The sequence below is a fragment of the Hyperolius riggenbachi genome, chromosome 7, assembly GCF_040937935.1.
Source record: "Hyperolius riggenbachi isolate aHypRig1 chromosome 7, aHypRig1.pri, whole genome shotgun sequence".
NCBI classification, from domain to species: domain Eukaryota; kingdom Metazoa; phylum Chordata; class Amphibia; order Anura; family Hyperoliidae; genus Hyperolius; species Hyperolius riggenbachi.
The window spans coordinates 254,578,626-254,591,597 of record NC_090652.1 but is presented as its reverse complement, the minus strand read 5'-3'; the positions used below and the strand labels follow the sequence as shown (position 1 = coordinate 254,591,597).

At 44.2% G+C, this 12,972-nt stretch overlaps 1 protein-coding gene across 7 annotated transcripts in view; it reads right to left on the bottom strand.

Moving 5' to 3' along the window:
- Positions 1 to 12,972, bottom strand: part of TLK1 (tousled like kinase 1) — a 525,870-nt gene that overhangs the window by 26,943 nt on the left and 485,955 nt on the right. For all 7 annotated transcript variants that reach the window (XM_068245535.1, XM_068245537.1, XM_068245536.1 and 4 more), the window contains 4 exons: positions 12,437 to 12,547; positions 9,602 to 9,738; positions 7,861 to 8,049; positions 4,667 to 4,733 (listed from right to left, as the gene is read on the bottom strand). In XM_068245535.1, the coding sequence (XP_068101636.1) occupies positions 4,667 to 4,733; positions 7,861 to 8,049; positions 9,602 to 9,738; positions 12,437 to 12,547 (504 nt within the window). The remainder of the gene's footprint in view (positions 1 to 4,666; positions 4,734 to 7,860; positions 8,050 to 9,601; positions 9,739 to 12,436; positions 12,548 to 12,972) is intronic.

Below are 12,972 nucleotides of genomic sequence, written 5' to 3'. Positions count from 1 at the left end.
AATAAATAAATAAAAAAAATCTAGCACTTCCTGGCATCTTCTAGGGGAGTACTTAACGCTACCTAGTGGCCAAAAAGTAAAATTAAAATAGAAAAAAAAACACCAGCCCCCTCCCCCCCCCCCCCCCCAAAAAAAAAAACTAGTTCAACAGAGCAAGACTGATTAACCACCCACCCTCCCCGTAGCTAAAAAATACATAAATAGTTACTTTAGGGACTAAACTTTTATTTTGCCTATATGGGATTACAATTTGTGATGGACACAAAACGGAAAATTATTCACTTTTTTTCCTACTAAAATATTGACGCCATACATTGTACTAGTGAAATATTTTAAACATAGCAATAATCGGGACAAATGGGCAAATAAAATGTGTGTGTTTTATGCACAGTAGAAGGTTTTATTTTTAAACTATAATGGCTGAAAACTGAGAAATGATTTTTTTCTTCTTATTATTCTCATTAAAATGCATTTAGAATACAATAACTCTTGGCAAAATATACCACCTAAAGCAAGCCTAATTGGTGGCAAATAAAAGATATAGATCATTTTATTCTGATAAGTAGTAATAAAGTTATTGCGCATGAATGGAAGGAGCGCTGAGAGGGAAAAATTGCTTCTGTCCTACAGGTTAAAACACCTGCGGGCTGAAGTGGTTAAAACACATACAACTAAGTACATTTCTCCCAGAATAAAAATTTTTCTCCTCTAATGCTTTCACTTTTAGTAGGTAATAGAAATCTTACAGAGTGTTTTTAAAGTAGCCCATCTCCTCATGGGGGCTTTTCAGAGTTTTCTTTATTTCAAAAGCACTTAGTAGATGGCAGTTGCCTGGTCCAACTGCTAAAATATTTTGCAAACAGGGGGAGGGGTGGGTGGGGAATGTATAGATCCATTTCAGAGATTGCTTTTGCAAAAAAACAAAAAAATAAATAAAAATCCCCCATAAAGAAATGGACTAGTCCAAAATCTGTCAGTTATGTCAGATTTCTATTACCCACTGTAAGCGACAGCAATATCGGAGAAAAGTAATTTAAGGCTTATTTTACACTGGAAGAAACATACTTATTACTATGTGTTTACATGTATTTTATATGTTACTATTTCACGTGATAGTGGTCCTTTGACAGGAAATAAATATGGCAGCCTTCATATCCTTCTCATTCAGTTGTCCTTTGAGCCCAAGCATTGTAAGGGTTTTTTGCCTTCTGTTTGATCAACTGGGATATGTGAGGGTGTTTTTTTAATTAAAGTTGAACTTGATTGACAGATATTTTTTTTTTCAACCTAACGATTTAACTTTAAAATTACTCTCTAAGCATATCTAGGAAGTCAATGTCTGATGTGCGCTCGTGACTGCTCTTCCATTCAATGATCAGCACATCTGTACTGTGTATTTAAAGAGGAAGCATCCTCTTCCTCTTTGCATGCACAGTACAGACGTGCTCATCCTTGGAGCAGTGGCCAGTGGTGGCAGGGAAACGTCTGAACTATCCAGAGGCTTTCCTCTACTAAGGCAAGTATCTTAACGAACTTGATAGGGAAATTCCACTAACGTGATTGGGTTTACAGCACCTTTTAGGTTTCAGGTAAGTTGTAGTAAATTATGCACACACTAGTCAGCCAAACACAACGCTTTGTGCTGTAGTGGAAGCTGTGTTAGGAAAACTGTTCCCTATGAGGCTTCCTGCTAGGCCCCTAAGCACCTGTCAGACCCAAGAGAAGAGTCTAATGGGCACAAAGAGTTGCAATCATGTTGCAGACTGCATCACACTTAATATATACATGTTGGATTCAGATCTTTCATTATTGCATTGGGAGACAGTTTATTCGCCATCTATGTACAGTGTTGGGTAAACCCATTCTGTTCTTAACAGAGGGAAGAGGTATTATGAACAAAAGACATCAGGCTGAAGCTCATCTTAGGAATTAAGAGTCATTGAAGATTTTTACACTTGGCAGATTGCCAAGCAGAAAAGAAGTTAAAGAAAACCTGTAACGAAAAAAACCTCCCCTGGGGGTCCTCACCTCGGGTGGGGGAAGCCTCTGGATCCTATTGAGGCTTCCCCCGTCCTCCTCGGTCCCACGGCAGCTGTGAAAATCCTCCCGGAATGGAAGGGATGTAAATACTTACCACCCCGGCTCCAGCGCAGGCGCAGTATCGGCTCTCCGCTCGGATAGGCAGAAATAGCAGATCTCTGTCGGGCCGCTCTACTGTGCAAGCGCAAGTCTCCTGCATCTGCGCAGCAGAGCGGACCCGACAGATCGACTATTTTCACCTATCCCCCGCTGGAGCCTGGAAAGGTAAATAAATCAGCGCTCGTCAGGCTTGTCGAGGGAGGATTCCGGGACACTTTGGGGGAGCCAGCGCTGGATTGCCTGCAGCTACAGGGGAGGGGGAAGCCTTATTGGGACCCTGAGGCTTCCCCCTCCCGAGGCGAGTACCCCCCAGGAGAACTTTTTTTGTTACAGGTTTTCTTTAATGTAAGGCACTCCTGTACACACACACACACACACACACACACACACACACACACACACACACACCAGATCGCCGACCAACCGTTTTTTCTGACAGCGAATTTTCATTGCATTTTACATCACTGTGATGCCTTCTGATTTTCCTCCTCCTCATAGGACAGTACATGCTGATTGGTAGATAGCCAAGTAAGCATGTTTTGCACAAGGATTCAAAGCATAACACTGTCACCCAAATGCATTGTGATAGAAATGTATCAATAGTGAGTTATTTGGGGCTGTTTGTGGCTTTTCAGCAAATGTAGAAAAAAATAAAATAAACCAGAGCTGGGCAGTAAAATTGACATACCCTGTGGGGATCCTTCAGGCCATACAGCTGAGAAAGTTAGGCAGAGGTCAGACTTAACACAAGTGCGCCCATTTTCCTGCAACACGAAAAACGCACGGGAAAACCCACATAATGCTTCCTGATACACGATCGCAGTGCAGTGGGAGCAATGTGCGTTTTCCCGTGACGGGGAAAACATTTCTGAAGTGCTGCTTTGTATAGCACAAAGCATGCAATTCCCTATAGCTGCTCTCAGCTGGCTGTCGGCCAACACTGCAGAATAGTCCGCAGTAAAATGCAGCCAATTTTTACATAGACCCCTGCCTTAATAAAAAGGCATGGCAAACCTCAATTGTAGGACCATAAAAAAACTTAACGTGTACATGAGATGGCTGATAAAAAGTTTTATACATACCTGGGGCTTCCTCTAGCCCCCTTTATGATGCTCCGTCCCTTGCCATCCTCCGCTGCCGCCGCCTGGATCCTCTGAAGTCTGGCCTGGTAATTTAGCCAGTAAGCGCAGTATGGCCAAGCGTGATCCCCATCGCATTCCTTTGGGAGTGCACCGAGCATGGCAGTAAGTCCCGACTCCTGAACTTACCAGGCCAGATTACAGAGGAACGAGGTGGCAGAGGACGACGGCGAGGGACAGAGTAGCGTAAAGGGGGCTAGAAGAAGCCCCAGGTATGTATAATAATACTTTTGGCCACTGTTTACTTTAAGGCTAATCTAAACAGTACATGAACAAAGTATACAGCAGGGCTGTGGAGTCAGTACAAAAATCTTCCGACTCAGACTCCTCAGTTTCTGAAACCACGACTCCGACTCCAATGCCGGGTACCCAAAATTGCTCAGACTCCGACTCCTCGACTCCGACGCCTTAGTCTAATACTTAACAGGGCTGTGGATTTTGCACAAAAATCATGCGACTCCGACTCCTCAGTTTCTGAAACCACGACTCCAACTCCGGGTGCCCAAAATTGCCCCGACTCCTCGACTCCAAAGCCCTGGTATACAGAAGGGCTAGCAATAACTGGCTCTACACTTTCCAGTATTGCTCACTGTGCCCTGCATTAATCATAGGTTAGTGAGTGTTTCCACTATGCCCACCCCACGTTTAGCAGTAATTTCTATTCACTGCTTCCTACTGCCAGCAAGTCCGAGCTTCCACAGATTAACGTATGGCAAGCTTCAAAAATACTTGCCAAGTGTTTGGGAGGGAAGTCAGCTACACACCCACTACACTATGGAATATAGTGACGGGGGCAGTGATCAGTGCTGAACTAGTCAGTACTAGTTCTATGTATTTTGTAAGGTAGAGTTTAGATTGGCTTTAAGCATTCCTGAAAAGTCACAATAGATTTTCCAATTACCATACATTTCTGTTTGTAAGTGATTTTTCTCTTTAACCCAGAAAAAAAAAATGTTCCATTTTCCACTACGCACACTTCAGAATGGAGAACTGAAGCCAGCAAAAAGCTTTTATTTCCTCCAAAGATTAGTTAACCAGCCTTATTGTTGTCTTCAAGGAGTGCAGCTTCCTCAGGTACCTAAATCAATTCTGCCATTGACTGAAATGTATGCGACTAGAACGCAGATGACAATGTGCTACAGACACCAGCAGGAAGCTAAATCAGCAGCCATTGTTCTGCAGAGCTGTAGAGGAGAGCTGCCGAAACACAACCTGAATGCCATTTATGGGGTTTGTTTACCGGATGAATGCAGCAAATTCCCTGCAAGAAAGCCAATACCACAAGTGTTTTTTTATTTTCAGGCTTTTTTTGTTTCTTTCTTTTTAATGCAAGGAAGACAAATACAATCCGCGACAAGAGGATGGAGAGTTCCTGCAGACACACATACCTTTTTTAAGTGTCCGAGTCGGAGTTTAAAGATCTCCTCCTGCTCGTGGTATTCAGCTAACGTTAACCTGAGTGGCCAAAAAGAAAAAAATAAGCCAGTAATTAAAAACAGCTGATCGTGTTCACATAATGGAGAACAGGCACAGGAAGTGTCTCCATTCCACACATTCTTCACAGATTACGTTTAGGTTTTCGTGAACTTATATGTATATAGGAAGTGTGCTTATCATGGGACTCTTATCAATAATGCAGGCTAGTTGCATTACTCATTTTTAGCTCAATTTTAAAATACTGGCTTATGACTGAAAAAAAAAACATCACTATTTCATGCTCTGCTTTCATTGTGTGCAAGGATAAGTTGTTCAAAGGGAATTTACAAGAGAAAGAAAGACATTGGAATAATAATAATAATAATAGGAATAATAATAATAAGCTCCGCAGTTGGAATCCGCACTACAGACAAAATGGAGCCCTTAAACTTGCGGCAGCTGGTGATTATTTACCCTTGTTGCCAGCTATAGCCGATGTGCTCCATGTCGCCTCCCTCTGCTATACTTCCTGCTTCAAATTAGGAAGGAGGAAGAATGGGAGCGATGTGGAGTGCATCAATGGCAACAAAGGTGAGTTAACCCCTCCCCGTCTCAAGTTTAAAGGCTCTGTTTAGTTTGGGTTGCCGACTGAATGGCGGAGCTTATACCTAGATACCTACAATCGTGAGCATTAACTGGTAAACTGCCACTATATCTCAAGTCAGTGAGCTGAACTGCTAATGACTAACTAAAAACCTAACTAAATTTTTTTCCTAAGTTGGCCAATAAATGGTATCATCCTGATTTAACACTTTTTGCTTTAAAGTGTAACTGTTGGGAATAAAATCAAAAATCAATTTATTTTTATCTGGTAAACAAGTAATAAGGATGCTAATCAGGCAATCCAAAAGTTAAAATCTCTATTACTTTTCTTGTTTATAAATGATCATTCCCCAGTTTACCTGACTCTTATTTGGTACATTGCCACACAAAGGAAGTTTCAGGGCATGCTGGGTTGTCCTTTTTTTGCTTCTGTACATTAGTTAAGTCTGAGGGGAAATAAAGAAGCAAAAAAGGACAACCCAGCATGCCCTGCAACTTCCTTTGTGTGGCAGCGTACCAAATAAGAGTCAGGTAAACTGGGGAATGATCATTTATAAACAAGAAAAGTAATAGAGATTTTAACTTTTGGATTGCCTGGTTAGCATCCTTATTAACGTGTTTACTAGATACAAATAAAGAATTGATTTTTTTTTATTTTATGCCTGACAAGTTACACTTTCACTAAACCCTGCAAAGGGAAAAGTTATTCTAAACAACCTGTTTTCTATGCAACAACACAATATATGCCAACGCTCCCCAGAGATGAGTTTAGTTTTCTGTGTATACCCTGGAACAGTACAATAGCTTTTTAAATTATTTTATATCATTTACAAAAAGTAAAAAAAGACTGCATTACAAAATTATTATTGAAACATGCTATCAAACAAATAAACAGGATGTCACCAGCAGTTAGAAATAAAATGAGAAGAAAGAAGAAAAGTACTTAAGTTTTAGATGGTGTCTGTTCAGCTTTTGGATTACAGTCCTTAAGAAATTAAAGAGTCCAGCATTACGTGACCTTCTGATGGACTCCTTCAGAAGTTCTTCGACGATGGTAAAAACGGAAGACAAAAGCCATGTGCTAAGGGTACCTCTTTTAAACATCTGCCCTCAGATGGGAGGGGAGCGATGTGGAGTGGAAACCCCCGACAATACAGAGAGTGACAGTTATGATTCTGGGGGTCATTTCTCCTCTGGTGTGTAACATATGAATGATATGATAGATTCATAATCTGCCGATGTGTTCCTGTACGATGACCTAACTAGACTATTTTAATGCGTGTGATTATAGAGAAATTAAATAAATCCAATTTTCTCTTAAAGAGAACCTGTACTGAGTAAAATTATTTAAAATAAACACATGAGGTAACTTCAAATGAACATTACATAGTTACATTGCCATCAGTTAGTCTCAGAAGCTCACCATTTTTTTCTGACAATGAGCACTTCCAGTTCTGACAACATTTTGTCAGAACTGAAATATATCAGTTGCGGTCAGTTATATATCAGTTGCTGTCAGTTACAGCTGAGAGGAGAACTGATGTGTCCATGTTTCCCTATGGCTCAAGTGGGCGATATTACAGTTTAACTGTGTGCTGACCAGGAAGCTGTTATGGGGTTATAGCCATTTTCAAAATGGAGGACAGAGAATTCCATTGATCACAGTGGACAAACAGGACACAGGAGAGGAAAAAGAGATTGAGGAGTAGAGTACACTGCAGGTAAGTATGATTTGTGTATGGTTATTTTGACTTTTAATTTTCAGTACAGGTTTTCTTTAAGTTAGCCTTGATCAAAACATTTATAACTGCCCCTGTCTCAGCAATTAACTGTCATAATTTCCTAGTGATGACACGTCCCCATCACGAGAATTATGCTGAAATATGAATAGTATCTGCATACTACATCTGTAGTAAAAGAATACCTTTGAATGACTGACAACACTTGTAACGACTAGGGAAGGTCAATGAGATAATTGTGAGTTGATGCAAATTTTACTAAATTAAAGTGAACCTGAAATGGCGCAGAAGGGGGCATATCGGACATAGAGACATGTTCCCTGATATATGACTTGCCTCTGTATACCCTAAGCGCCGCTCTGACCCCCCCCTCGCACAGCACTGTGACCCCCACAGATATTGACGACATTCAGCTTGTCGCCAATCTCGAGGGGTAGAGGCATCCCTAGCAGGAGAAGAACTCCTGAAAAACGCCCACTAGGGGCGTTCCCGATTCCCTTCCCCAGCTACCATTGGCCAGCTCTGTCTCTCCCCGGCCAATCCCCCGCCTCCCTGCACGCTGCTCTGTGTGAGAGACACAGAGCACAGCTTCCAGGTAGCAGGGTTTTATTTTTTCACAAATATCCTCACCTCAGATTCCCTTTAATGTAGCTTCGAAATGGACCAAACACAGTCCCTTCTGAGCTAGATATATTTGCATGCATACAGCATCAGCTCAGCACGATTAGCATCTTGCTGACCCACTCTAGTAACGAAGGCTCCAAGTCTTGCAGAATCATACAAAGGTTGTTAACAGGAAAAAAAGTAATAAAGGTAATACTTACAACTGGGGTAAAGAAGGTTTTAAAAAAGGGTCATTCTCTGCACCATTTACTGCTTTGTTTTTCCTCTGCTTTGGTTCTGAGTTGGCGGACGGGGTCTGGGTATTGTTGGTGGTCGGAGGTTTCCTCTTGGCCAGTAGTTTTCTTTGTCGTTCAATTTCTTCTCTCTGCTGATTCACCCATTCTTGTTGCCTGTGGGCACAGATTTATACCTCTGAATTAATCATATGCTAAAAATAGCTTAATATTAATGCAGTAGACACGGTTACCAGGCTACAAGTGAGAAATTATGTTTGTACACTCTCCTGCTAGAGGAATCTCGAATATTTAGGGAACCTCTGCTTACTACTAGGGTTGCTCTTACTCATACTTAAGTACTCAGAATCTAAATTTAAATTAGCCAGCGCTGTCCGCGGGAGAGGGGGGGTGAGTGGGTTAACTTACCCATGCCACCGCTGTTAGACGATGTGCTCCATTCACGACCCACGTCGCGATAAAAAAAAAAAAAAAAAAAAGACAGCGCGCACAGAGTCGCTTAAACACACACACACACACACACACACACACACACACACACACACACACACACACACACACACACACACACACACACACACACACACACACACACACACACACACACACACACACACACACACACACACACACACACATTGTTTGAAAACTGCATGGGTGCATGATCTGGAACAATGTCACTTGAATGACTAGTACACACCAGCCAACTTGCAAGATATCTGCCCAATAGTCATTTGAATTGATCCGACAGTTAGATTGGGCAGAATACCCGATATTAGTCGCTCATCGAGCTACATTTTTTACAATTGTCTGAAATGGCCAAATCTGTAGTTCGTTTTTACATGATTTCTCTAACGTGTATACAAGTCTGTGACTGAATCGAGGCAGCGGTAGGTATAATCTACATCTGTGGCTCTATAGTTCTGATGATGCGTAGCTTCTTCGACGCAGCTTCCCGCAGTCCTGAGACGATTCCCGCCAGAACCTTACCAGGTGATCACTGTGAGCCAGTCACAGAATGGACGCATTGAAACAAGGCTCTGAGAGCCCGAGTTGGGCCACACTGGCACACTTTCATGATCTATAGGTCCCAACGCTGGGATGAGAGATTCGTGCAGGAAGGCGGGGGAGCAGCAGGGGGCGTGGCCAGGGAGAGCTGCCCAATGGCAGCTCTGGAAATCCTGTGAGAACACCCCTGGCGGGCATTTTGAACAGGGAATCCCTCTCCGTGTTTACCTACCAGATGGCGACAAATAATGTTGCCAATCTCGGGGGGCTATAGCGCAGCGGTGGAGGAGGCAGAGAGCGGTGGTGTGGGGACACAGAGGCATGTTATGAGGCAGAGAACATGCCTCTGTGTCCCAACTGCCCCCCTATCTGCCCACCTCAGGTTCACTAAGGGGCCAGAGTCTTGCAGTCTGAAATAGGTTAAAAATGAGTATCAGAGAAACACAGCTGGGAAGAAAAAAAAAAAAGTGATAAAAAAATAAAATGACTAGTGTAATAAAAACAATGACTTTTCCAGAAAAGCAAAGCAAGCCAGTTTACTGAACCTCTAGCATTTGAACCATGCCACGTAAATGATTTTTCTGCTTGGGGCTCTAGAAAGGTCCAGTAAACATTGCTTGGGCTATCCCTTTGCCAGCGGAACACAATGACATCACTTGGCCCCAGAGTGACAATTCTAAAAATTCCTGAACACACTAACTTGACAAGATTCTGAAAAGCAAATCCATCTGTCCACTGTTCCGTAAAGGAGGCGCCATGCCGGACGGTTGTAAAGTGTCCTAGCCGCAGTCTGTCCTGCATGCTCTTCTCTCTGCTTGCCAGCTTCTCCTGAGTGCTCTGCAAAGAGAAAAAATATAGGAGAAGCTGAGAATAAGCATCAGCAACACACAATGAAAGGAATCTTTGCGTGAAACACTTAAAGAGACACTGAAACGAGAATAATTCTCGCTTCAGAGCTCATAGTTAGGAGGGGCACGTGTGCCCCTGCTAAAACGCCGCTATCCCGCGGCTAAACGGGGGTCCCTTCACCCCCCCCCTCTCCCAAATCAACGACCAAATTGGTCGTAGATTTAGCTGCTGCTGGAGGCAGGGCTAACGGCTGAAGCCCTGCCTCACAGCGCGCCTATCAGCGGCGCATCGTCGCTTCTCCCCCGCCCCTCTCAGTGAAGGAAGACTGAAAGGGGCGGGGGAGAGGCGGAGATACGCGCTGACAGACGCGCGTCGGGCAGGGCTGCGGCGGTTAGCCCTGCCCCAATGCGGAAGCGCTCCCCCGCTGCACGGAGGGGGATTTGGGGGTGAAGGGACCCCCGTTAAGCCGCGGGATAGCGGCGTTTTAGCAGGGGCACACATGCCCCTGCTATCTATGTGGTCTGAAGCGAGATTCATTCTCGCTTCAGACTCTCTTTAAGAAGCCCATACATCTACTGATTTTGCAACCATTTGATTTGATAATTTTATTCAATTAGATTAAAATCGGTGGCACAATATGACCGCCCAATCGAGGATTCAATCGATTTTGGGCTGAAGTCAGCGAAGTCAATTGGACATGCTATAAAAATCTTGTTCGAAAGTGCTTGATTGGGTGTGCGGCTGTAAAAGCCGCTCAATATCTCGACGACTGACATATGCATTGGACCCCCAGCTGCTATCCGCTTCCTTCCTATCCAATGGTAAAATGTTAAGCCCTCCTCCCCCACTGCACTTGGGATTCTCACCTGGTGCCATTCCCAGTGTCCTCTGATAGGGCCCGTTCACACTTAAAACCGCAGAACGCCGGCGATTACCGCCGGCGTTCTGCGGGAGTGATTTTCCCGCGATCAGCGCGGAAAAATCACTGGACACTGCGGCGGGTTTGGAGCGATCGCGATTAGCGTGCTATGCACGCTAATCACGATCGCAAATCGCAGAACGCTCGTCGCTGGCAAACCGCTGCATGCAGCGCGGTTGCGGTTATCGCTAACCGCAACCGCGGCAGTGAGAACACTGTCACTCGCTACATTGTGTAGCGGTTCTTGCAGAACCGCTAGCGGTTTGCCGTGAGCGGGAATCGTGCGATTCCCGCTCAGGTGTGAATGGGCCCTTACTGCACCAGCAGCACGTGTTGTGGTAACAATGGTGACAACAGAGGATCCCTGGAGTCGCACCAGTGGGACAGATGAAGATTTAAAGAGCAAGGGCATCGGCTGGGGCACATTTCATACTTGCAGGGCAGACAAGCAGGCAGTGTCACTAAACCAATTCCGGACAGTTTTCACACTGATATCGGAAATCAGCCTGCGGAGAATGGGCCTAGCAACAAATCCCTCTGATCGAATTAGATTAGAGCGAGATCTGTCTTCTGGTCGATCTGCCCACACATCACCTGATGTATGGACACCTTTAAAGTTGCTGATCAGATAAGCTGTAGTGGTACATCCCAGGCTGGACTGATCATTAGGCCTACAGATAGCATGGATGACATGGCAGCAGTCCTGAAAAGCTTGCTTCTTCCAAAACAGAGCTGCCACTGTCCCGCTGATCCCTCATTCCCACCTCAACCCATCATCCCTTCGCAGACCGCTCCTGCTCTCCTGTCATATGATCCAGGGTGCGACAGGAGCTATCAGCTTCTCTGCAATGCATTTCTTGTCATTATGTCACTAAGTGCACAGTGCAAGAGATGCTGGAAGCCACTTTCTCACAGTGCCCTCTGCAGTTATGCAAAGCAAAGCGAAATCGGTCTGATGCTTCTCTGTTGCTCTCCTTGGATGACAGACTGCCTTCCATGAGGCAATTAGATCATACGGCAAGATGAGGGAAAGCCAGACTGAAGTGGGCAAAGGAGGAAAGTGTTTGGGGGATGGGGAAAACAAGGATGGGGAAGACCATGTTAAAGTGAATGTGTACCAGTTTAAAAATAAAAGTCAGATACTCACCTAAGGAGAGGGAAGGCTCGGTCCTAATGAGCCTTCCCTCTCCTCTCACGGTGCCCGGTCCCGCGCAGGATCTAGAGGAGCAGTATTCGACCAGTTCGGTCAAACACTGCCACTTCAGGGAGGTTTCAGAAGCCTTCGGGAGCACTCGGGCTCCCGAGGACGGGCCGCTCCATAGTACGCATGCGCGAGCGCCCTCTATGACGCATACACGAGTGCGTAGTATGGAGCGGCCCGTCTTCTGGAGCCCGAGTGCCCCCGAAGACCTCCGAAGTCCCTGCAGCGGCGGACGCGAACGGGGGAGCCAGCGCAGCACTGAGAGCACCGGGAGAGGAGAGGGAACGCTCATTATGACCGTGCCTTCCCTCTCCTTAGGTGAGTATCTGACTTTTTTATTTTTAAACTGGTACCCATTGGCTTTAATAGAGGCTGACACAGGAAGGAAGAAAAGAATATACAGTGGCCACAGAATGGCATGGCAGCTCACTGAGAGGCAAAAAAAATGCTTTGGATTGAACAGAAAGGGAAGAAAAAAAAATTTTGTACTAAAAAAAATGAAATGAATAACACATACATCACATTTTGTGGGGTGATGCAGTGCCTAAAGCAATTACCATTCTTACCTTTTCAATAAGAAGTTTCTTGCTCATTGAGATACATTTATTCAATCTCTCTTTGTACTTCTCTAGAATTTTTTGCTGTTCGTCTATTTGTCGTCTAAGGTCACAGTTTGTCTGTGAATCAAAAGAAATAAAAGTAAAATATTAAGGAATAAAAGTAATTCTTCCAGACCTGCTCAAACATACAGATCACATTTTAGATGAAAAAAACTAGCACTAGCATACAATCCTAAGCAATTATTACATTGGGAAGTAAAAATTCAGTCAGTCTCCCGAGCATAGAGGCACATCATCATTCAGCTCGATTAGTGGAGGTGAATCGCATAGGATTTTGCATGCAGTGTGTGAGGCAAATTGGTCAACTTTTGATCAACCACAGTGTTGTTGATTGTCCAATAAAGTCGAACACTTAAAGAGAGTCTGAAGCCAAAAAATAAATAAATCTGTTTTTACTGGCCATTTATGTTAAGCAATAAGATCCTAGCTGAAACGCCGCATTCCCGCAGAACGATGTATTTATATCCCCGACATCCCTGGGG